Source organism: Scyliorhinus torazame, chromosome 6, assembly GCF_047496885.1.
Source record: "Scyliorhinus torazame isolate Kashiwa2021f chromosome 6, sScyTor2.1, whole genome shotgun sequence".
Lineage (NCBI taxonomy): Eukaryota > Metazoa > Chordata > Chondrichthyes > Carcharhiniformes > Scyliorhinidae > Scyliorhinus > Scyliorhinus torazame.
The window spans coordinates 92,441,069-92,467,602 of record NC_092712.1 but is presented as its reverse complement, the minus strand read 5'-3'; the positions used below and the strand labels follow the sequence as shown (position 1 = coordinate 92,467,602).

The following is a 26,534-nucleotide window of genomic DNA, read 5'->3' as shown; positions in this document are numbered from 1 at the left end:
GGTCCACAATCATCCAATTAACATATCAAATCTGCCCTGCTGTAAAATGAAAATAGTTCCTAATTCACTTCAGGTGTAAATTCATATTACAACATTTCCTGTTCAAATCCCAACATGCAAGGTCGTCATCACCAAGCTTGTCCCACCCATCATGTAAGCTCGTCAGCAATAAAAAAAAGCCCTGACTGTGGCTGTAAGGGATCTTTGAAAATGGGCGAGGTTGTCAAATGCAACTTTGCCCTTACTAAAATCATATAACTGCTAAGACATTCTACAACAAAAAATAAAATTAAGTTGGCAAAGATCGATGGTAACCTTGAAATAAAGAAAGTTATTATGTAGAAGTTTCCAAAGTTATTGGGAAAACTTTGATCCCCAGTGTCCTAGTGAATAACTGGGCAAATAGGGCTTTAAATTAAAAATGTGGGGAGGGGAGGGCGGTGGAAGGGAGGCCAGTAGGTTCACGTGAGGGGAAGTTTAGGAAATTAGCAAGAAAGGTGTAACAAAAATTTCTTTAAAAAAAATATATTTATTCAAATTTTTCAACAGATTTTCAACAATCCCCCCCCCCCACCAAAAAGAAACAAGAACACAACAACCAAAAATTATACATTGGATTTCCCCCATATGACATTTAAAAGCACCTATAAGGGAAGCCCCCCTCCACCCCAAACACCCCCCCAAAAGACCCCCCACCCCCATCCCTGGGCTGCTGCTACTGCTGACCTCCTCCTAACTCTCCGCGAGATAGTCTAGGAACGGTTGCCACCGCCTGAGGAACCCCTGCACAGACCCTCGCAAGGCAAACTTTATCCTCTCCAGCTTTATAAACCCTGCCAAGTCATTGATCCAAGCTTCCACACTAGGGGGCTTCGCATCTTTCCATAATAGCAAAATCCTCCGCCGGGCTACCAGGGACGCAAAGGCCAGAATACCGGCCTCTTTCGCCTCCTGCACTCCCGGCTCGTCCGATACCCCAAATAATGCTAATCCCCAGCTCGGCTTGACCCGGGCGTTCACCACCTTGGACATAGTCCTCACAAAACCACTCCAAAACCCATCCAGTGCCAGGCACAACCAGAACATATGGACGTGATTTGCCGGGCTTCCCGAGCACCTCCCACACCTGTCCTCCACCCCAAAGAACCTACTCAACCTCGCCCTGTCATATGTGCTCTGTGAGTAACTTTTAACTGTATTAGGCTGAGCCTGGCGCAAGAGGAGGAAGAATTAACCCTACTCAGGGCATCAGCCCACAGACCCTCATCTATCTCCTCCCCCAGCTCCTCCTCCCAGTTGCCCTTTAACTCCTCCACCGAGGCCTCCTCCTCTTCCTTCAGCTCCTGGTAAATCGCCAAAACTTTGCCTTCTCCAACCCATACACCCGAAATCATCTGTCCTGAATCCCGTGTGCCGGGAGCAGCGGGAATTCCCTCACCTGCCGCCTCACAAACGCCCTCACTTGCATGTACCTGAAAGCGTTTCCCGGGGGTAACCCAAACTTCTCCTCCAGCGCCCCGAGGCTCGCAAACGTCCCATCGATGAACAGGTCCCCCATTCTTCTAATCCCTGCCCGATGCCAGCTCCAAAACCCCCCCATCCATCCTTCCCGGGACGAACCGATGATTCTCCCGAATCGGGGACCAAACCGAGGCTCCCACCGCGCCCCTGTGTCGCCTCCACTGCCCCCAGATCTTCAACGTCGCCGCCACCACCGGATTCGTGGTGTACCTTGTCGGCGAGAGCGGCAGCGGTGCCGTCGCCAGTGCCCCCAGGCTCGTGCCCACACAGGATGCCATCTCTAGCCTCTCCAACGCCGCCCCCTCTCCCTCCATTACCCACTTACGGATCATCGCCACATTGGCTGCCCAATAATAGCCGCACAAATTCGGCAGCGCCAGCACCCCCCTGTCCCTGCTACGCTCCAGAAACACTCTTCACCCTCGGGGTCTTATTTGCCCACACAAAACCATGATGCTCCTACTTACCCGTTTGAAAAAGGCCTTGGAGATCATAATGGGAAGGCACTGGAACACAAAGAGAAACCTCGGGAGGACCGTCATTTTGACCAACTGCACCCTACCCGCTAGTGAGAGTGGCAGCATATCCCATCTTTTAAAATCCTCCTCCATCTGCTCCACCAACCACGTCAAATTGAGCTTGTGCAGGGCCCCCCAACTCCTAGCTACTTGGATCCCCAGGTACCGAAAGCTCCTTTCCGCTCTCTTCAGCGGTAGCTCGTCTATCCCCCTTCCCTGGTCCCCTGAATGCACCATAAAGAGTTCACTCTTCCCTACGTTGAGTTTATACCCTGAAAAGTCCCCAAACTCCCTTCGGATCCGCATGACCTCCGCCATCCCCTCCACTGGATCTGCCAGATACAGCAACAGGTCATCAGCATACAAAGACACCCGGTGTTCCTCTCCCCCCCGGACCAGTCCCCTCCATTTCCTGGACTCCCTTAGTGCCATGGCCAGAGGCTCAATTGCCAGTGCAAACAACAAGGGGGACAGGGGGCACCACTGCCTCGTCCCCCGGTACAGCCGGAAGTACTCCAACCTCCGCCGATTCGTAGCCACACTCGCCACCGGGGCTCTATATGGCAGCCTGACCCAGCTGATGAACCCCTCCCCGAACCCAAACCTCCGCAACACTTCCCAAAGATACTCCCACTCCACCCGGTCAAAGGCCTTCTCCGCGTCCATAGCTGCCACTACCTCCGCTTCCCTCCCCACCGGGGGCATCATAATCACATTGAGGAGCCTCCGCACATTTGTATTTAATTGCCTACCCTTCACAAATCCTGACTGCTCCTCATGAATCACCCCCGGGACAGCAAAAAAGTCACTGATAGGAGTAATCTATAGGCCACCAAATAGTAACATTATGGTGGGGCAGCCAATAAACAAAGAAATAACAGATGCATGTAGAAATGGTACAGTAGTTATCATGGGGGATTTTAATCTACATGTTGATTGGTTTAACCAGGTCGGTCAAGGCAGCCTTGAGGAGGAGTTTATAGAATGTATCCGCGATAGTTTCCTAGAACAGTATGTAATGGAACCTACGAGGGAACAAGCGGTTCTAGATCTGGTCCTGTGTAATGAGACAGGATTGATTCAGGATCTCATAGTTAGGGATCCTCTCGGAAGGAGCGATCACAATATGGTGAAATTTAAAATACAGATGGAGGGTGAGAAGGTAAATTCAAGCACCAGTGTTTTGTGCTTAAACAAAGGAGATTACAATGGGATGAGAGAAGAACTAGCTAAGGTAGACTGGGGGCAAAGACTTCATAGTGAAACAGTTGAGGAACAGTGGAGAACCTTCCAAGTGATTTTTCACAGTGCTCAGCAAAGGATTATACCAACAAAAAGGAAGGACGGTAAAAAGAGGGAAAATCGACCGTGGATATCTAAGGAAATAAGGGAGAGTATCAAATTGAAGGAAAAAACATACAAAGTAGCAAAGATCAGTGGGAGACTAGAGGACTGGGAAATCTTTAGGGGGCAACAGAAAGCTACTAAAAAAAGCTATAAAGAAGAGTAAGATAGATTATGAGAGTAAACTTGCTCAGAATATAAAAACAGATAGTAAAAGTTTCTACAAATACATAAAACAAAAAAAGAATGGCTAAGGTAAATATTGGTCCTTTAGAGGATGAGAAGGGAGGTTTAATAATGGGAGATGAGGAAATGGCTGAGGAACTGAACAGGTATTTTGGGTCGGTCTTCAGTGGAAGACACAAATAACATGCCAGTGACTGATGGAAATGAGCTATGACAGGTGAGGACCTTGAGAGGATTGTCATCACCAAGGAGGTAGTGATGGGCAAGCTAATGGGGCTAAAGGTCGACAAGTCTCCTGGACCTGATGGAATGCATCCCAGAGTGCTAAAAGAGATGGCTAGGGAAATTGCAAATGCACTCGTGATAATTTACCAAAATTCACGAGACTCTGGAGTGGTCCCGGCGGATTGGAAATTAGCAAACGTGACACCGCTGTTTAAAAAAGGAGGTCGGCAGAAAGCGGGTAATTATAGGCCAGTGAGCTTAACTTCGGTAGTAGGGAAGATGCTGGAATCTATCATCAAGGAAGAAATAGCGAGGCATCTGGATGGAAATTGTCCCATTGGACAGATGCAGCATGGGTTCATAAAGGGCAGGTCGTGCCTAACTAATTTAGTGGAATATTTTGAGGACATTAACAGTGCGGTAGATAACGGGGAGCCAATGGATGTGGTATATCTGGATTTCCAGAAAGCCTTTGACAAGGTGCCACACAAAAGGTTGTTGCATAAGATAAAGATGCATGGCATTAAGGGGAAAGTAGTAGCATGGATAGAGGATTGGTTAATTAATAGAATGCAAAGAGTGGGGATTAATGGGTGTTTCTCTGGTTGGCAATAAGTAGCTAGTGGTGTCCCTCAGGGATCAGTGTTGGGCCCACAACTGTTCACAATTTACATTGATGATTTGGAGTTGGGGACCAAGGGCAATGTGTCCAAGTTTGCAGACGACACCAAGATAAGTGGTAAAGCAAAAAGTGCAGAGGATACTGGAAGTCTGCAGAGGGATTTGGATAGGCTAAGTGAATGGGCTAGGGTCTGGCAGATGGAATACAATGTTGACAAATGTGAGGTTATCCATTTTGGTAGAAATAACAGCAAAAGGGATTATTATTTAAATGATAAAATATTAAAACATGCTGCTGTGCAGAGAGACCTGGGTGTGCTAGTGCAGGAGCCGCAAAAAGTTGGTTTACAGGTGCAATAGGTGATTAAGAAGGCAAATGGAATTTTGTCCTTCATTGCTAGAGGGATGGAGTTTAAGACTAGGGAGGTTCTGCTGCAATTGTATAAGGTGTTAGTGAGGCCACACCTGGAGTATTGTGTTCAGTTTTGGTCTCCTTACTTGAGGAAGGACGTACTGGCACTGGAGGGTGTGCAGAGGCGATTCACTAGGTTAATCCCAGAGCTGAAAGGGTTGGATTACGAGGAGAGGTTGAGTAGACTGGGACTGTACTCGTTGGAATTTAGAAGGATGAGGGGGGATCTTATAGAAACATATAAGATTATGAAGGGAATAGATAGGATAGATGCGAGCAGGTTGTTTCCACTGGCGGGTGAAAGCAGAACTAGGGGGCATAGCCTCAAAATAAGGGGAAGTAGATTTAGGACTGAGTTTAGGAGGAACTTCTTCACCCAAAGGGTTGTGAATCTATGGAATTCCTTGCCCAGTGAAGCAGTAGAGGCTCCTTCATTAAATGTTTTTCAGATAATGATAGATAGTTTTTTGAAGAATAAAGGGATTAAGGGTTATGGTGTTGGGGCCGGAAAATGGAGCTGAGTCCACAAAAGATCAGCCATGATCTCATTGAATGGTGGAGCAGGCTCGAGGGGCCAGGTGGCCTACTCCTGCTCCTAGTTCTTATGTTCTTATGACTCAGTCCTCAATTCTCGTAGCCAGCACCTTTGCCAGCAACTTAGCATCACCATTGAGGAGCGAGATCGGTCTATACGACCCACATTGCAGTAGATCCTTGTCCCGCTTCAGGATCAAAGAAATCAGCGCCCTAGACATTGTCAGGGGCAAGGTCCCCCCTCCCTCGCCTTATTGAAAGTCCTCACTAGCAACGGGCCCAGCAGGTCCACGTATTTCCTGTAGAATTCAACCGGGAACCCATCCGGCCCCGGGGCCTTCCCCGCCTGCATGCTCCCCAATCCTTTAACCAGCTCCCCCAGCCCAATCGGCGCCCCCAAACCAGCCACCTCCTTCTCCTCCACCCTCGGGAACCTCAGCTGATCTAAGAATCGTCACATCCCCTCCTCCCCCGCTGGGGGCTCAGATCTGTACAGATCCCCATGGAAGTCCCTAAATACCTAGTTTATTCTTACTGCATCCGCACCGTATTCCCCCTCTATCCTTAACTCCACCAATCTCCCTCGCTGCCTCCCTCTTACGAAGCTGGTGTGCCAGCATCCGACTCGCCTTCTCCCCATACTCATACGTCACCCCCTGCGCTTTCCTCCACTGTGCCTCTGCTTTCCCTGTGGTCAACAGGTCGAACTCCGTCTGGAGGTTCCGTCGCTCCCTGAGTAGCCCCTCCTCGGGGGCCTCTGCATACTTCCTATCCACCCTTAAAATCTCCGCCACCAACCTCTCCCTCCCCTCTCTCTTCTCCCTGTGGGCCCTAATGGACATTAGCTCTCCCCTGACCACCGCCTTCAGCGCCCCCCAGACTACCCCCACCTGCACCTCCACGTTGTCGTTGGCCTCCAAATATCTTTCAATGCACTCCCGCACCCACCCGCATACTTCCTCATCCGCCAATAGTCCCACATCAAGGCGCCACAGCGGGCGCTGGTCCCTCTCCTCCCCCAACTCCAGCTCCACCCAATGCGGGGCGTGGTCCGAGATGGCTATGGCCGAATATTCCGTCCCCTCCACTTTCGGGATTAGCGCCCTACTCAAAATGAAAAAATCTATCCGGGAGTAGGCTCTATGGACGTGGGAAAAGAAGGAAAATTCCCTGGCCAGCAGCCTGACAAACCTCCATGGATCCACTCCCCCCACCTGGTCCATAAACCCCGAGCACCTTGGCCGCAGCCGGCCTCTTACCCGTCCTGGACCTAGAGCGGTCCAGTGCTGGGTCCAGCACCGTGTTGAAGTCCCCCCCCCCATTATCAAGCTTTCTACCTCCAGATCCGGAATCCGACCCAGCATGCGTTTCATAAATCCGGCATCATCCCAATTCGGGGCATATACGTTCACCAGTACCACCCGCACCCCCTGCAACCTACCGCTCGCCATCACGTATCGACCTCCATTATCCACTACAATATTCATTGCCTCAAACGACACCCGCTTCCCCACCAGTATTGAAACCCCTTTGTTCTTCGCACCCAGCCCTGAATGAAAGACCTGTCCTACCCATCCCTTTCACAGCCTAACCTGATCTGCCACCTTCAGATGTGTCTACTGGAGCATAACCGTGTCTGCCTTCAGTCCCTTTAAGTGCGCGAACACCCGGGCCCTCTTGACCGGCCCGTTCAGGCCCCTCACATTCCAAGTTATCAGCCCCCCACCCCACTAACCATCTCCTTTTCTCGGCCAGCCACGTGCCCGCGCCTCCCGCACCCTCCAGTCCCCCAGGCGGCAGACCTCCGCCCACCTCTCCTACTTCCAGCTCCCTTTTGGCCAATGCAGCAGCAACCCTGTTCCCCCCCTCCCCTCTCCCCCCACTAGATCCACATCTAGCCATTTTGCTCCCCCCATGACACTCCCGTAAGTCAGCTGACTCCTGCTGACCCCAGCCCCTCCCGCCAGTCCATCGACCCCCCCAGTGTGAGAATCCCCCCATCCCTTGGCAGTCAGTGTGCGCTCCTCTCCAGCACCGCCCTTCCCTCCCCGGCCCCACCCCCATCCTTCCCTACCACGGGAAAAAGCCCGCACTTTCCTGAGCCGGCCCTGCCCCCTCTGGCGCAGCTCCTTTTTGCGGCCTTACCCCAACTCCCCATCCCCGTGCCTCCACTCCCCCTCTTCCTCCGTAGGGCCCTGCCCCTCCAACACCGACGCCCACACTCTCCTACAGCCCCCACATCAAATCCATTCACCATCCCCACCCAGCACTCAAACCCAGAGAACATTCGCCAAACACAATAAACACAGTAAACATCCCCCTATGACCAACCCTCAATTTGAGTCCAACTTTTCAGTTTGTATAAAGTTCCATGCCTCATCAGGCGTTTCAAAATAGTGGTGCCGATCTTGGAACGTGACCCACAATCGCGCTGGCTGCAGCATCCCGAACTTCACCCCCTTCCGATGGAGCACCGCCTTAGCCCGGTTAAAACCAGCCCTCTTCTTAGCCACCTCCGCACTCCAGTCCTGGTAAATTCGGATCTCCGTGTTCTCCCACCTGCTGCTCCGCTCTTTTTTGGCCCATCTCAGGACACACTCTCTGTCCATAAAGCGGTGGAACCTCACCACTACAGCCCTTGGTGACTCGTTGACTTTGGGTCTCCTTGCCAGGACCCAATCAGCCCCATCTAGCTCCAGGGGCCTCGGGAAAGCTCCCGCGCCCATCAGCGAATTGAGCATCGTGCTCATATATGCCCCGGCATCGGGCCCCGCCACTCCTTCAGGGAGACCCAGAATCTGAAGATTCTTCCTCCTCGACCTATTCTCCAGGTCCTCGAATTTTTCCGCCCACCTCTTGTGCAGCGCCTCGACCTCACCGCCAGGCCCAAGATCTCATCCTCGTTCTCTGAGGCTTTTTGCTGCACCTCCCAGATCGCCGCCCCTTGGGCCTTCTGGGCCACCACAAGCTTCTCAATCGCTGCCTTCATTGGCGCCAGCATTTCTGTCTTCAGCTCCTCAAAGCAGCGTTTAAGACACTCCTGCTGCTCCTGCGACCACTGCGCCCACGCTGCTAGTTCTCCACCCGCCACCATCTTGCTTTTCCTCCCTCGCACTTTTCGCTGCCCCAAGATCACTTTTTTAACCGCTCCACTCCTGGTCCAATCCATATAATGTCGGGGGGCCTTGCTGTCACCTTCCCACACTGGAAGCCGTCGAACAATTGCCATTGGGGCCCCTCTGGCGAGCCCAAAAGTCCGTTCCTGGCGGGAGCTGCCGAACGTGCGACCTACCTCGGCATAGCCGCACCCGGAAGTCCGTTACAAAAATTTCTAATTTCATGATTCATATGTTTCAGGGATAAAGCCTTTACATCAGATTGAAGTTTTAAGCATACGGTAACTGAAACTCCCAGTGTGAGGTTGCCCAGTGGACTTAAAAGTAATTGTAATTCAAGGAATGTTGTGTTAATTTGATAAGTTAGAAATAGGTAACATTAAACAATGAGTGGCACCTTTGAGTTTCTTGGTGGAGAAAATTAAAGCAAGCACCATCACTGGAGGAACAAGTGCTAGATTATAAGCTGAAAAAGCCCTGCAACTGATGGCCTGTACCCTAGCATCTTAAAAGTAGCGGCTGTGGGAGAGTGTGTATACATTGGTTGTTACCTTCCAAAATTCCCTACATTCTGGAAATATTGCAGCAGACTGGAAAACCACAAGTGTAAGACCACTATTCAAGAAAGGTTGAAGAGAGAAAGCGGGAACCCTGAGGTCAACTTGTCATTGGTAAAATGATGGATACATTATTAAGGAAGTAGTAGCAGGGCATTTAGAAAATCATAATAAATAAACCAAAATACTGGGGCTGGTTTAGCACATGGCTAAATCGCTGGCTTTTAAAGCAGATCAAGGCAGGCCAGCAGCACGGTTCAATTCCCGTACCAGCCTCCCCGAACAGGCGCCAGAATGTGGCGACTAGAGGCTTTTCACAGTAACTTCATTTCAAGCCTACTTGTGACAATAAGCGATTTTCATTTCATTTCATTTCAATCAGGCGGTCAATATGATTTGGGGAAAATGAAATTGTGTTTGATAAATTCAGAGTTCTCTGAAGATGTAACAAACATGGTGGATAAAGGGGACCTGTAGATGTAGTGTATTTGGATTTGCAAACGACATTTGATAAGGTGTCCATTAAAGTCTCATGGTGTTGTGGATAGTATATTAGCATGGACAAAAGATTGATAAACTGACAGGAAAAAAAAAAAAAATCAGGATTAAATGGCAAATTGAAACTCGTAGAATGCCATGGGGATCAGTGCTGGGACCTCAATTATGCACAATCTATACTAATGATTTGTTCCCAAGGGACAGAGTGTATTTATTGATGATACAATAATAAGTAGAAAAGTGACTAGTGAAGAGGGTACAGAATCTGCAAAGGGATATTCATGAAGGCCTGCCTTCTCAACCTTGTCCCTCGCCTGAGCAGTGTTGATGCTCAGATTAAATCACCACCAGTCAGCTCTCCCATCAAAGGGGTAAGCAGCCTACGGTCATCTGGGACAATGCAACTTTACTTTTACTTTACTATATAATGATTCCGTGAGTGGGCAAATAATTGGCAGATGGAGCATAATGTGGGAAAAGTAAGGTTGTCAACTTTAACAAGAGGAACAGAAAAGCCGAATATTGCTGAAATTGAGGGAGACTACAGAATGCTGCAGTAAAGAGAGATTTGTGTATCTTCAAAAACGAATCACAAAAGATTAGCATGCAGGTGCTGCAAGCATTTAAGGCAGCAAATGAAATGTTGCCCTTTATTGTAATGGGGCTAGAGTACAGTGGTGACCTACCAGGGCCTAGCGCTTAGGCCTGAATAAAATTGGCCATTTTAAATTAAAGAATTGGGGACTTTAAAACAAGCCACAGTCGCTCCAGCACAGCCTCATGGGAATTTGAACGGCCAGGTTAGAATATACAAGAAGTCAGACAGGCTGCCAAGACATGTCCGGATCTGCCCTGTCAATCGGTCATCAAGAGATAATCGATCCGACTGATATGCAATGGTCTATTGTTGCAAGCCCAGGCCAGGCTGGAGTCTCGGGTGCCTAGTGTTCCTGCTATTTGGTAAAGGTATATGTGCGAATAAAGACACTGGAGATGGACACCTGGGGCGGGCCCAGGTGACCTATCAATCGGGCATCAATCAGGTCATTGGACACTAAAACCCACTTTTGATACCTCATTGACAAAATGCCACCAGAAGCGGAAAAAGGGCACAAAGCCAAAGGGGGATAAAGTAGGCACTCCAGACCTCTTGGCAGGGAAGACCCGGCATGGGAGGTGACGTTTACCAGACCAGAGAAGACCAGACATGACAGAAGAAAGAGACTGCCAGCGAGAACTGCCTCCATGAAGACAGACCAGAGGAACGTAGTGATCAGATCCATAGCCCTACCAAGCCATCTTTGTGGGTTGTACAAACTGATCTTGGGTACCTCTAGTGTATTTTGTGGGTAATTTAAGAGTTAATTGTGTTAAATAAATATTGTTGAATTTGAACTTGTGTTTGTGGTTTGTTCTCCTTGTTAATAAAGACACCCTAAGTAGAACCTTTGAGTAAGTGAACTGGTCAAAAGTATGAGTTTAGAAGAATGAGAGGTGATCTGAGTAAAACCTAAGATTAGGAAAGAACCTGAAATGGTAGATGTTGAGAGGATGTTTCTCCTCATGGGGGAAATCTAGAATTAGGGGGTAGTTTCATAAGATGAATTCTCAACCACAGAAAGCAGTGGTGTTAGGTCATTGAATGTATTCAAGGCTGAGTTAGACATATTTTTGATCCATGAGGGAGTCAGGGGAAGGGGGGGGGCAAACAGGCAGGAAAATGGAGTTCAGGCCACAATCAGAACAACTATGAGGCACCAAATGGCCTCCTACCTCTGTTTCTTTTGATCTAATGCAAGGATGGGTGGACTGGAGGTGGTGTGAAATGCTCAAATCCTATCCTCACCTTCTTAATTCCAGTTTTAATGGATCCTGATCAGTGGACAGGCAATCAATTCGCTTTCAAGATGTGGACATCGCTGGCTAGGCCAAGAATTTATTTCCCATCCCTAATTACCCTTGAGAAGGTGGTGGTGAGCTGCCTTCCTGTAGCGCTGCAGTCCCTGAGGTGCAAGTACGCCCACAACACTACTGGAAAGGGAGTTCCAGGATTTTGACTCAGCAATGAAAGAACAGCGATATATTTCCAAGTCAGGACTGAGTGACTTTGAGGGGAACTTCCAGGTGGTGGTGTTCCTATGTGTCTGCTGCCCTTGTCCCTCGCAGTAGTTGTGGGTATGGAAGGTGTTGTCTAAGGAGCCTTGGTGAGTTCCTATAAGACATGAGCAGAATTAGGCCACTCGGCCCATCGAGTCTGCTCTGCCATTCAATCATGGCTAGTATTTTCTCATCCCAATTCTCCTGCCTTCTCCCCTACAATGTATCTTGTATATAGCACACACTACTGCTACTGTTCGCCAGTGGTGGAGGGAGTGAATATTTATGAAAGGGATGCCAATCAGGTCTGCTACTTTGTCCTGGATGGTGTCGAGCTTCTTTCATGGCAGGTGTGATTCAATCCAGTGGAGAGTTTGCCCCTTGATTCCCATTGACTCCAGTTTTGCTAAGGATTCTTGGTGGCCAGTAAAATGCTGTCCTGATGTCAAGGGCATTCACTCTCACTTCAGGAATTCAGCTCCTTTGCCCATGTTTGAATCAAGGTTGTAATGAGGTCAGGACCTGAATGTCAATGACCACCTTCTATCAATTTGCTGAAGATCGAGAGTAGACTGATGGGGCAATCGTTGGCATGGTTGGATTTGTCCTGCTTTTTATGGACAGGATAAAATTTTCCACATTGTCACGTAAATGCCAGTGTTGTAGCTGTATGGAGCAGTTTGGCTAGGGGAGTGGCTAGTTCTGGAGCACAAGTCTTCAGTACTATTTCCAGAATATTGTCAGAGCCAAAACCTTTGCACAATCCAATTGCCATTTCTTGAGGGAGGCAGTGGTGTAGTGGTATTGTCACTGGACTAGTAATTCAGAGACCCAGAGTCATGCTTTGGGGACTCAGGTTCAAATCCCACCACAGTGGATGGTGAAATTTGAATTCAATAAAAATCTGCTATTAAAAGTCTAAAGGTGATCATGAAACCACTGTCGTTGTCGTAAAAACCCATCTGCTTCACTAATGTCCTTTAGGGAAGGAAGTCTGTCGTCCATACCTGGTCTGGCCTACATGTGACTCCAGACCCACAGCAATGTGGTTGATCCTTAAATGCTCTCGGGGATGGGCAATAAATGCTGGCCCAGCAAATGAACAATTTTTAAAAAAATAACTTGAAACTCATCAAATTGGCTGGAGACTGGCATCTATAATTTTGGGACCTCAATAGGAGGTAGAGATGGACCACTTCTGGCTGAAGATGGTTTGTCCTGGGGAAATGAAGTTAATCAAAGAGAAGGAATCAAGGAATCAAACACTTAAATTGTTGGAGACAGGAGATAGAGGGGATCAGGAGATCCAGAGCTTCAAGGTCCTTGAAAAGAAAGGAAACTGCAGTGAATCTGAATTCCAGCACAACACAGATACAGTGGAGATATTGGTCAACTAAGCTGATAAAGTTCTCCAGGAGAAAAAGGAAATTTCTTCTCTAGTGTCAAAAAGTAAGCTTATTGAAAAGTTTTAACAATGGAGAAGTGGGAGCTCCATTGGAAATCAACACAGGATTGTCAATAGATTAAAAATGGAGGCAATATCGCTTGAATTGAGTGAACTATTATGCTTTTGAATACAAATTTCATGACGTATTGAAAAGCATGGAAAAGATCAAAATGCAGCGATTTAATCATTGCAGAGGGGAAAAAAAGCTGCATATATGCAACCTGAAGCAAATCGATTAATGTGGAACAAAATAATCATCAGAAAAGTGAATAAGGTTGTTGATAAGCATAAAAGGTGTCAGATATATCGAATGGGCAAATGTACAATCTGGAATTGCAGGGGAACTAGAAGTAAAGAAGGCGCGGTTCATATAGAATAACTGGGGAGAAGTCAAAGTAATCCCTGTGCACATCATGATTTCTTTAGGTGCATAATTTGAGCGCCTGTCAAAGTTTCAGAGAGATATTCTCTCTACAGCTTTAACACACTTTCTATAATGGAACACCTGAAACACTACACTAGCACAAGCCTCATCATGGTGCAAATTTACCATTTCTTTATTACTTGTGTTTTCTATGCCCCCATTTATAACACCCAAAATACTACTGTTCTTTACTGTGACTTATTTACCTGTGTTTGCACCGTCACAGAAATATGTTTGAACCTCTAGATTTATGCTCATTCACAAAATTCAGCATCTTTTTGTTGTGTTTTGTCTTCTGTACCTTGCAAAATAACCCACCAAACACCTTGAATTGTCCAAACCAGGATGTTTATTGAGTTTCAAGATAAGATAGCAATCTGATAAGATAGCAATCTGTTACAGAGCACAACATAGAAGTCTCCTTAATACTCCTCTGGAACTACACCTAGCATCAACCATTCACCTGTATGTCTTAGTCCCCTCTGTAACCATCTCCTAATGGCCAGATGTGTCTCCACTTATATGGGAGTCGCTGGTCACATGACCTTGGTTTAGAGACCACGTGGCGTGTCTGCACCACCACCTGCTGGTTGGAGGTCACACACCATTTATCTATGATATTGCCCATAGGCATATCACCACACTTTCCATTGAATTTATACTGCTATTCCTTGTTTACCTCTCATCACACATTTCCATGTCAAATTGTATCTGCCAACTGTCTTCCAATTCCACTTTCTATGTCTGTGTTCTCCTGGGATCTTTTACAGACCTCTGTCTCAATTATCTGAATGTCCTTCCTTTTGTGCTGCTGTAAATTTCAATAGTGTGTTTCTTCAGCCTGGGCCAATCACTGATATATTATAAAAGTAAAGCTGATCCTTCGGCTACCTCAATTCCAATCTTTCTCCAATCCAAGAATGGTTCATAAACTAAAGATAACAGAAATATCTGTAGCACTGTCAATTATACGGTACCAAAATTGGACTTCCGGTGGCAGCATGTAGGTGGAGTGGCTCCCACCAAAGTTCTCCTTCTTTGGCCCTTTTCACGCAGTTATGGGGAAACTTTTATGGGAGCTGTTTTCAATAAAGTCGTGGGTATTAGAGAATGTCAAAAACTCAATGAAATAATACAGCATGAAAAGGAACGAACACTAGTCCGCCAGCGGGCCAGAGTACGGTGCAGGAGGTGGAGTTTGAGTGGCAGTTTGCGAAGCATTTGGAGCGGCATGAGAAGGAGATGATGGGAACGCTCAAGCAGTCGATGGAAGATATTCTGGCCCAGATAAAGGAGGCTCTTGGAAAGACTTCGGAGATGGTGTGGAAGCATGGTGCGGTGTTGAAGGGGACGGAGGAGGCATTGTCGCTGCATAGTGACCAGCTTGCCTTGCTGGGAGAGGAGCTGAAGGTGGAGGAAAGTTATAAAGGGCTGAGAGCTGAAGTGGAGGAGCTGGAAACAGGTCAAGGTAACAGAATCTTCAAATTGTGTGTCAGCAGGAGGGGCTGGAGAACCCAAGGCCAGAGTATTTTTCAGGATGTTCAGCAAATTGTTGGGGAGGAGGAGAACACGTCCCACTTTGAGCTGGATAGGGCTCATTGGTTGCTCCGACCAAAGCCAAAGGTGAATAATCCACAAGAGCTGTGATAGTCTGTTTTCACAGCTATCTGATGAAGAGGTCTTGAGAAGGGCCATGCAAAATCGGGAGGTGAGGTGGGAAGGGAGTGGTATTCAAATATACCAGGACGTCACAGTGGAGCTGGCAAGAAGGCGGGTGGCCTTTAACAGGGCGAAGGTGGCACTTTACAAGAGTGACGTGCGGTTCGGAGTGGTCCACTTGATGAAGCTGAGAGTTGCGTCTAATTCCAAGGACCATTTCTTTGAGACAGCGGAGGAGACGGAGGCTTTTAAGACGGCTGAAGGACTGCGACAGAACTGAGTTTGGAATTTGATGTCTTATGTTGTGGTAGGGAAGGGATGGTCTGGGGACAATAAGATAATGTGTCGGGGTTTTTTCCTCTTTGTTTGGTGCGTAACATGTTTGGTTGTTTAGGTTTGGATGTGGGGGGTTTGTGAGGACCATAAACAATCCAGCACGAGTTTGTCGAGTCAAACAGAAAGTTATTTATTTATAACAATATGTTCACAGTACCAGCAGTTCACTACTGGCTCCCTCTCTAGCTGGTGCCATATTGGCTCTATTTATACGGTTGCACTGCTAATAATTGACCCAATCCTTCCACATTGGGGAAGCTCATATTCTCCAAGGAACATAAGGCAACCAATTGTTCCCAGCCAATAGGATCTGGGCAGGTTATAACAGGGGGCTTCTCTGTTGGCTTTTGTGTTAGGTATGCGGGGGGACGCCACCTTCCTAGCAAACTAAAATTGGCTAGTGAGTTGGGGGGAGGTGCTGCGGCTGGCCGAGACAGGTTTCAGTTGGCCCAAGAGGTGTGAATGGTGGGGGGATGGGAGCATGCAGAGAGGAACAATTTCGAGGGGAAGTGGTTGGGGGTTTCTGGGACGTGGGGGTAGTTGGTTAAGGGTGACTAGGGGCAGAGCCAGGGGCCATTTTGGGTTGGCCTAAGAAGGTGGTGGTGGTTGAGGGGAGGCAGGTATGCCCCACAGGGTGGTCATGGCTGATGATTAGGGGGGTGAGAGACCCCCATTCTGAATGGTAATGTGGAACACAAAGGGGTCGGGTGGACAGATGAAACGGGCGAGAGTGTTTTTTCATTTAAAGAGCTTGAGAGTCAATGTGGTGCTGCTGCAGGAGACCCACCTGAGGGTGAAGGTAAGGCTTCAGAAGGGGTGGGGTGTTTGGTTTGTGCTTTGATAGCAGGGACCGGGGGGGGGGGCAGCGAGACTGGGGGATAAGAGAGTTAGCTTTCAGATGGAGTCGGTGGTGGCAGATATGTTATAGTAACGGGCGCTTTGGAAGGGAGGTTGGTGGTATTGGTTAGCATGTATGCCCCGAATTAGGATGATGTTGGGTTTTTAAGAGGATGTTGGCAGCCATCCTGAACCTGGACACACGTCAGCGAACTTAGGTGGGAATTTAAACAAGTGTTTAAATCTGAAGATGGATCGATCGAAGCAGAGCTCGTTGACCCCTTGAGGAGCAAGGGTGTTGACAGCATTTGTGAAGGAGATGGGGGAAGTGGACCCATGGCAGATTTTACATCCACGGGGTAGAGAGTATTCCTTTTTTGTCAGTGCATAATGTATATTCGAGGATTGATTTCTTTATTATGGGAAGGTCGGTGTTATCGGGGGTGAGGAAAGCAGAATACTCGGCGATCGTTATTTCAGATCATGCTCTGCACTTGGTGGATGTGGTCTTGGATAAGGGGCCTGCACAGAGGCTGGCGTGGGGTAGGGATTGGGGGCTGCTTGCAGATCCGGGCTTTTGTGTGAAGATGGCAAAGGTGATTGAGTTATGTGGGATTCAATAAAAACGGGGAGAATTTCTGGCTAAAAGTGCGCACCTTGGTAAAAAGTACCTTAAAAAGGCACAATTTTCTTTCTGGGGGAGCAGGTGCAGGATAAAGCCCAAGCCCACCCCTTCTCTGGAAATTGTTCAGAGGTGGCCACAGGGGCTGCCATGGTGGGCTGGCTAAAAGACCAGTCTCGGTTCCCCAGGACTTTGCCCCAGTTTTGCGAGACATCCGGCCTTCTCGTCCTCATCCCTCAGATCCCCTCAACACCCTACCCACTCCCCATACTCCATCCATGCCAACACCTTCATCGCAATGGTCCCTTATACCATCTATGCCAACACACAGCACCTCCAGGTCCATGCACTCAGCATTCATTCCATACAGAACCAATTAACTCTTATAGTAGCAATGGAATTTGTGGAAAATGTTAAAACATCTGTTCATAACTTTAGAAACTGCTTTTAATACAACTCTTATAAAAGTGTCTATCAACCAGACCTTAGCAGCAAAGATCTTGAATAACATCACTGAGATTAGAGGTAGTGGAAAAAGACAAAGCCAAAATCAGATCTCGCAGGAGAAAAGCTGGCAACTTGACTATCAGAACAAAAGACAGGCAAAAAAGATTCATAGAATTTCTAAGCGATGGCTTTGGCAAAGAAAAGCAATGAAAGTTGAAGGAGGCAATAAGACAGCGGTTCATCTGGATATACTACAAAAATATTTTACCAATTAAATAAATCAATAATTTTACAGTAATCTTTGCAAAATTGATAATCCTTTGAGCAAATGACATCATAAAACAAATACACTGGCCATTAGGATTAATATGGCAGCCATAGCTAAAATAATACAATAAAAACAATCCTCACACTCATATATATATATATATATATATATTCAAAAATTGTTTCAAGTAAGTTCAAGGTGCAATTTCATTCATAGGCCTAAGTGACTATCCTTTAAATGTGGTTCTTATGGTTGACTTGAAAGCCTCGTTATTGTTTTACTTCCATGTAGCATTCAAATTCCATGAAACAGATACATACCAATGTTATATTATTACAAACAGCTCATTACTTCCCAAAAAATTCTATCAAGAATGACTAATGAATTCACTCACATCCTCAATTATTTTTAGGGATTAACTGAAGACTGTTGATTAAAGTTTGCAGAAAGACAAATGAAATGCACATTTAATAATAATAATAATAATAATAATAATAGCTTATTGTCACAAGTAGGCTTCAATTAAGTTACTGTGAAAAGCCCCTAGTTGCCACATTCCAGCGCCTGTTCGGGTTCAGGGAGGCTGCTACGGGAATTGAACCTGCGCTGCTGGCCTTGGTCTGCTTTACAAGCCAACTATGTAGCCCACTGTGCTAAACTAGCCCATACCCTCTTATTTTATAGAGAAAATAAACACTGCCATCCAGCAAGGAAATAATAAAGCGCCTTGAGAAATATGGATTTATAAGAGATCAACGGGCCTTCAGGAAAGGGATCGGTTAGCTAAATTTGAAGATCATTAAGTTGAAGCTCATGGAAATGAAGGCAAAAATTTGAAAATTGGCTGAGGGATAGGAAGCAGAAAGTAGGAGATACTCTGTGGCTAGTGGAGCCTCAACTATTCACATTATTTAGTAATAGATCAGATGATGGGATAGAAAGCTATAATAATAATTGTTATTATTGTCACAAGTAGGCTTACATTAACACTGCAATGAAGTTACTGTGAAAATCCCCTAGTCGTCACAATCTGGCGCCTGCTCGGGTACATTGAGGGAGGATTCAGAATGTCAATTCACCTAACAAGCACGTCTTTCAGGACTTGTGGGAGGAAACCGGAGCACCCGGAGGAAACCCACGGAGACACAAGAAGAAAGTGCAGACTCCGCAGACAGCGACCCAAGCCAGAATCGAACCTGGGACCCTGCCGGTGTGAAGCAACAGTGATAACCACTGTGCTACCGTGCTGCCCGTTTAAGTGAATGGACAAAACTGTGGTAAATAGATTTCAATGTATGCAAATATGAAGCCATCCACTATGCAAAGAGCATGGACCTATGCTAAAGAGGATAGAACAGGGTACTTTACGATGAAAAGCTAGAAACCGTGGAAGTCCGAAGAGTATTGAAGGTCCAGGTATATAGATCATTAAAATGTCATGAATGGGTGCAGAAAATAATTAAAAGGACTAATGGAATGCTGGCTTTTATGTCTAGAGGGCTAGAACACAAGAGGATAGAAGACACACCTCAGCTCTGCACACCTGCAGTACAGTAAACATGTCAAGAAGAATGGAAGCAATGCAGCATGGATTTACTGGAATGATGCCCAGATCCCAAGGAGGGATTACATGCAAAGCATGGTTTTAAACGGTGATTTGATCAGTTTACAAGATATCAAGGGGAACAGATACAGAAGATAGAAATAAACTATTTCTACTGATTGGGCAGTCCAGAAGGACCATTGTATAAAGATTAGATCCAGACTTTCAGGAATTAATAAATAAACATTTTTCACACAAACGTTGTTGGAAGTTTGGAATTCTCTTCCAAAAACAGCAACTGATGCTAGATCTATTGTTAACGTTAAATTTGAGATTAATAGATTTTTAATCACCATCGGTACAAGGAATATGCAGCAATGATGAGTATCTGGAGTTGGATCACAGGTCAGCGATGATCTCATTGAATGGTAGGACAAGCTCCAAGGATAAATGGCTTACTTCTGCTCCAATGGGAACATTATTGCTAGTCTTTTAGGATTATGGTGCGCCCAGTAACTGGAACTGACAACAGTTGCATCAGGGAGATCTGAGCCTGTAAACTAGCTATCCCAATATAGACTGATCTTAGCAGGGAGAAGCAAGCCGAAGTGGTGTACAGAAAACAAGAAATGCAGTCCCAATTTCTACCAATATCCCATTATTCTCAAAAGCTTTTGCAGTGGTTGAGGACACAGATAATGGAAGCACTGAAAATTATGTTTCGTACAAAACATTTCAAATATGTCAGATAAAATTTTACTGCAACAGGAATTTTAAGCCGGAATTGGATATGCAAATAAAGACCTAGGTAGCTAAAGATGAATATTGGATGTTATAATAGAGCTTCGAAAAAGTCCATCTATGACCAAAAATCTGAGCAATCTGCTTATATTGATATCAGCAAAGCAGAGAGATTTCAACTCACAACAAAACCCACCTTGTGAGCAAGGAGCTGAATGCTATAAAACTTACCAGCTGTAGGATGTCTTCATCTTTTGGCATAACACAAAGCTCCAGCACAGAGTCACTGTAAAAACAGGATAAACAAATGCATTCATTACTTTGGTTTGTCATCAACAGCTACACAATGCTAGGCAGCCTAATAGTTAAATTATAGGTATTTGATTCTAAACCTCAGTTTCAATCTTCTCAACTGGCAGTCTGTCTGCACTTAAAACCATGCTTTGTATGTAATCCCTCCTTGGGAGCTATTTCCGAAGCAAGTGTCCAACATTGGGGGGGGCGAGGGTAAGCTAATCCAGCTTTCTTTTATCTATGCCCACGCAACTCATATTCTCTCCCACACCCCCAAAGTCACTGGAGCATGAAACAAACAGTAAAAGCCACTGACACAGGGCTGCATTCAAGTGTTAATTGAGGTCAACCATGGCTCAGTGGGCAGCACTCCTACTTTTGAGTCAGAAGGTTGTGGGTTCAAGTATAATTCCAGAGATTTGAACAAAACTAAAATCTACGCCAACACTCCAATGCAGCACCATAGAATCCCTACAGTGCAGGAGGCCATTCAGCCATCGAGCCAGCACCGACCCTCTGAAAGAGCACTCTACTGAAGCCCACTCATCCGCCCTATCCCCGTAACCCTGCCAAACCTACACATATTTGAAGACTAAGGGGCAACTTATCATGGCCAATCCACCTAACCTGCGCATCTTTGGACAGTGGGAGGAAACTGGAGAATGTGCAAACTCCACACAAGGTCACCCAAGGCTGGAATTGAACCTGGGTCAGTGGTGCTGTGAGGCAGTGTTGCACTATCAATGCAATGTTTACCGGAAGATGTATACATATGCTCTGTCAAAATAAACAAACCCCCAGCACTATTCCAAAGAAGATGGATATCCTGGCGAAGATTGCTCTCAACCAAGAATCACAAACAGATTTAATTAGCTGTTTATCAGATTGATTTTGTGCATCTTCTAACGGGCATTTCCAACCCTACAACAGGACTACGCTTCATCAGCTGTAAAAAGCGTTGGAACATGGGGAGGTTGTAAAAGAACACAATATAAACTAAAGTTCTTTCTTTAATCGTTACGTCTTACCAGTTTTAAACTTGAGAATATGCAAGATAGTGTACACAACATTAACAGTTGGGGTTAAATATCTGGTAGTTAGCAGAACTGTCTAGGGAAGTGATGTTTACCTGCATTTTGGTAACACTGCTTTCAACAGTACTGCAGTAGGGTTACTAAGATTTGGCATCATGCCAGTTCTAATGAAAGGTCACTGACATGAAACATAAACCATTTTCAGTTTTTAATGTTATATCAACAAAACTGCAGAGGGGAAAACTGGGGTCTGGCAGACTGAAGGATCAATAGAGATTAATTCCAGTCATAAAAGCACCTATCAACCTTTGCTTTCTGCCTCTAACCCAATTTTGGTTTTAATTTGCCACCTTGCCTTGGTTCCCATGGGTTTTTACTTTATTTTCATGACCAGTGTGCCAATGTGACCTTATCAAAAAACATGCTAAAATCCATATAGATTATATCAAATTCACTACCTTCAACAACACTCCTTGTTACTGGAGGTAACTGTAAAGCCAAGCCATATGATTAAAAGGTAATAGTCTTAGTAACTGAGTCAATCTGATTCTATGTTGGAATGACTAAAACAAGTTTCAAGGATAACTGTTCATGAGTACACATGATCAGAAAACACTATTGTTATTGGTCTTCTTACAACGGAGGTTCATAACATTATGTCTTGGAACCAAATCCTTTGTTTTATAAGATTATTATAGTTTGGACAGTAGTTTTAAATGTACGGTATAGGAAAGGGGTGATGTGATCTGTACTGGAACCTGCCCAGAAGTAGGCCTGGGTGGTTTAGGTACAGATCAAAGGGAATTATTGTTTTATTGAAAAAGGTGCAAGGTATTTATATTTGCAGACAGTATCAGCAGTTTCTATGTCTACAATGAGTAGACTCCGAATCCCTCAAAGTCCCAGAGAAGTGTTGGGTATCAAGTTATAATCGGTGGTGCTGTAACTATCCATTTATTTCAAAGGTGAAAGGGAGTTGGGATCAAATATAACAAATCAGTGTTTCTACTTGGATACAATGCTAATGTGTTTCCCCCATGTGTTGCCTTGGGAAAGAGGGTAGAGGAAGCCGTTTTGGGGTCAGGTTGCAGGCTTTCCTAAAAGCCCAAGAATATCACAGACAGACTGGAGCCAACTGAGAGATAAAGAGCAGCCAGCACCTTGAGCAGCGAAAACGCTGACTCTATACTGTTAGGAAACCAGGTGAGAATCACAAACCATTTTTAAAATTTGTAAAACTGTGAGGAAAGAATACTTCACCCCAGGAACGATGACTCCGACCAATAGGTATCTTTTATGTTAAAACAAACTTTAGTTTAAACACAGAATTAATCACATGAACATCAAAGAAATGGCTTTACAATTATCAGTTAAGCAGTTGTTAAACACAAGGAAAAACCTAAACTTACTATCTATACCTACCACTAACTCCAATTAAGCAACCCAATACAGTTCAAATTCCACTTATCAATAAAGTTAACAAAACAGGTTACATGCTTAGCAGTGAAGAGACATTTGGAGAGAGTTCCTTTCAAGAGTAGATCCAGTATACTTCTGCTCAACCTAACAGCATTTGGCAAAACAGCTATTCAACTTAAAATCCTATCACAGACTGCAAAGCTAAAGACAGATCTGGCTCCTCCCATTAATTACATCATGTGTATCCCACTAAGTTCCATGACCTACTTAGCTAGGACTAAGCGCCACTGTAGCCATCTAAGATGGCCACCTGGAAAGGACCATGAGAAATATGGCCAACCCAGGACTCAGACAGATACAGAGCCTATGTGTATCTGAAACACAGGGGACCAGGCCTGATCGAAACCCCCGCTCGTTTGCATTTCAATGGCATATTTTCCCAGGACACTAGAACGCCAATCAAGTAACCGGTACAGCCACAGGCTGTTCGGCGCCACTCCCCTTACTCAGAAAGCCCAACTGCCAAGGCTAATGACCGCAAAGACCCGCCCAGCTATCAAGGCACCCGCCCCTTTATTGGCCAAAATCGAAGACAGTGATCAGAGCCCTGTCGAACTATTGGGTCCAAGGTTAAGGACCACCCCAAAGAGCGCGAAATCCCAGAGGGATAAAAGAGGACACAGCCATGTGTTCTGTCTCTTTTGGATCGGGCCTGTGCCAACACAATTGTAGCAAGAACAGCCAGCCAAGTTCAAGACCAACGATCGCTACCTGACGGATGAGACCAGCAGAGACAGAGACACCTTCTTCGAACCAGCCACGTGAAATCCAGATAAAGGCCTTATCCATTTGCACAGTGCCGGTCGCTCTGAAGTTAAGTATAGGTTATTGTAGCTGATAGGTGTAGTTTAACTCATTGTAGATACTGTGTTTGCATGTCGACATAACTCTTGTGTATGTAAATAAACCATCTTTTGAACTAACTAACTGGTAGGATGGTCATTTGATCGATATAAGGTTCACCAACATTATTAATAGAGCCACACCACTCCCCCATAAATTATCTATACTCCAGGTAATCTCCAGCAATCAAAACACAATTCCATTAGCTCTTTATCTGTAACTAGGTGGTTGGTATCAATCAGTACCTCACCTTTTACGACTCTAGTTACAGCAGTAGCAAACACAGTCTGGGTACCATAACCTAGGTTCTTTAGTAATATGTCTTAACCCAGGCATTTAAAAACATTACTGCAACAGGTATAAAAGATAATATATAACAATTTCTACATTCATCAAAATACTCATGTACGATGCAGGTGAGAGCTTGTGATCAAATTGAAGACCGACTTTGTGAGGAATTAAAAAGGAGGCTGAAAGATTTTCGTAGTTTGGAGCTAGAAGAAGAAATTTAGTGTAACCTTCACAGTAAGAGATGTTTCTAGGATTAGAGGTTACCCGGCAGGGGAAGTAAAAAGGAAGCAACCCATTGGGAACAACTGTGCACTATTTGATGCGAGAACTGCAATTACATGGAAATGTACTGTCTGATAAGTAACCAGGAACTATTTATTTCTGTGGCTTAAAGTACAAATTACCTACAAAAGAATCTAACGTTTAGTCAATAGCGTTTTTTACTCATTTGATACAGTGGAAGTTTTAAAATGTCAAAATTTGACAGGCCATTCTTTCAGCTAATAACTGGGAGTTCAAATCTTTATTTTAAAAAGTTAACATCTCTACAGTGGTCGTGCCCAACCAATATAAGAAGGCACCTTGATTCTTCACCACAGAGCATCAGTTGAGAGAACATTGGTGCAAATTAATATCCCACCCTTTGCGTTTCATCCACTTTTAAAAGTAAACAAATTTCATACATTATAATTATAATGCAGAAAAGTAACTATTGCATATCAGATTTCTCTGCTGAAAATTAGAACAGTGTTAATGAAGAACCAAAGCACTATGTTGATGTAAAATACTGAAGTACGCTATATTCCCGTAACAGCCTCCCCGAACAGGTGCCTGAATGTGGCGACTAGGGTTTATTCACAGTAACTTCATTTGAAGCCCACTTGTGACAATAAGTGATTTTCATTTCATTTATACGCGTAACATTTTGAACTCCCCTTTAAAAAGGACTTTGACTATGGAATACATATGGCACTAAAGCTGTGAGGCAGGGTAGCGTGGGGAGGGAAGAAATGCTTTACATTGATTGTACTTCATTATAACAGCATTCCAGCATTTACTTTAGCACATACTAACAGGAGGTGTACTTTGGATATAACCACACTTCAGGTTGCAATGAAGGAACAGTAACATGCCAACGTGTGCCTCCCACTACCAACTATGAGAGCAGAATTAATAAATGAATAATTAATAATCGCTTAGGATAGCAAGAGGGTAGCCAAGGCAAGGGTTGGCCCACTGAAAGACAGGGGAGGGAATCTATGTGTGGAGCCAGAGGAAATGGGCGTGGTACTAAATGAATACTTTGTATCAGTATTCACCAAAGAGAAGGAATTGGTGGATGTTGAGTCTGGAGAAGGGTGTGGATAGCCTGGGTCACCTTGAGATCCAAAAAGTTAAGGTGTTGGGCGTCTTGAAAAATATTAAGCTAGATAAGTCCCCAGGGCCTGATGCAATCTACCCCAGAATACTGAAGGAGGCAAGAGAGGAAATTGCTGAGGCCTTGACAGAAATCTTTGGATCCTCACGGTCTTCAGGTGATGTCCCGGAGGACTGGAGAATAGCCAATGTTGTTCCTTTGTTTAAGAAGGATAGCAAGCCTTACGTCAGTGGTAGGGAAATTACTGGAGAAAATTCTTCGAGACAGGATCTTCTCCCATTTGGAAGCAAGTGGACATATTAGCGAGAGGCAGCACAGTTTTGTGAAGGGGAGGTCGTGTCTCACTAACTTGATAGTTTGTCGACGAGGTCAAAAAAATGGTTGACGCAGGTAGGGCAGTGGATGCAATCTATATGGACTTCAGTAAGGCCTTTGACAAGGTCCCTCATGGCAGACTGGTACAAAAGGTGAAGTCACACGGGATCAGAGGTGAGCTGGCAAGATGGATACAGAACTGGCTAGGTCATAGAAGCCAGAGAGCAGCAATAGAAGGCTGCTTTTCTGATTGGAGGGCTGTGACTAGTGGTGTTCCGCAGGGATCAGTGCTGGGACCTTTGCTGTTCGTAGTATATATAAATGATTTGGAGGAAAATGTAACTGGTCTGATTAGTAAGTTTGCGAACGACACAAAGGTTGGTGGAATTGCGGATAGCGATGAGGACTGTCAGAGGATACAGCAGGATTTAGATCGTCTGGAGACTTGGGCGGAGAGATAGCAGATGGAGTTTAATCCGGACAAATGTGAGGTAATGCATTTTGGAAGGTCTAATACAGATAGGGAATTTACAGTGAATGGTAGAACTCTCAAGAATATTGACAGTCAGAGAGATCTTGGTGTACAGGTCCACAGGTCACTGAAAGGGGCAACACAGGTGGAGAAGGTAGTCAAGAAGGCATACGGTATGCTTGCCTTCATTGGCCAGGGCAATGAGTATAAAAATTGGCAAGTCATGTTGCAGCTGTATAGAACCTTAGTTAGGCCACACTTGGAGCACAGTGTTCAATTCTGGTCACCACATTACCAGAAGGATGTGGAGGCTTTAGAGAGGGTGCAGAAGATTTACCAGGATGTTGCCTGGTATGGAGGGCATTAGCTATGAGGAGAGGTTCAATAAACTCGGATTGTTCTCACTGGAACGACGGAGGTTGAGGGGCCTGATAGAGGTCTACAAAATTATGAGAGGCATAGACAGGGTGGATAG

At 45.5% G+C, this 26,534-nt stretch overlaps 1 protein-coding gene across 10 annotated transcripts in view; it reads right to left on the bottom strand.

The window, feature by feature from the left end:
* Positions 1–26,534, bottom strand: part of arhgap21a (Rho GTPase activating protein 21a) — a 312,775-nt gene that overhangs the window by 108,774 nt on the left and 177,467 nt on the right. For all 10 annotated transcript variants that reach the window (XR_011947721.1, XM_072508463.1, XM_072508459.1 and 7 more), the window contains one exon: positions 20,185–20,239. Coding sequence is in view for 9 of the 10 variants with exons in the window: in XM_072508463.1 (XP_072364564.1) it covers positions 20,185–20,239 (55 nt within the window). In the remaining variant the exon portion in view is untranslated. The remainder of the gene's footprint in view (positions 1–20,184; positions 20,240–26,534) is intronic.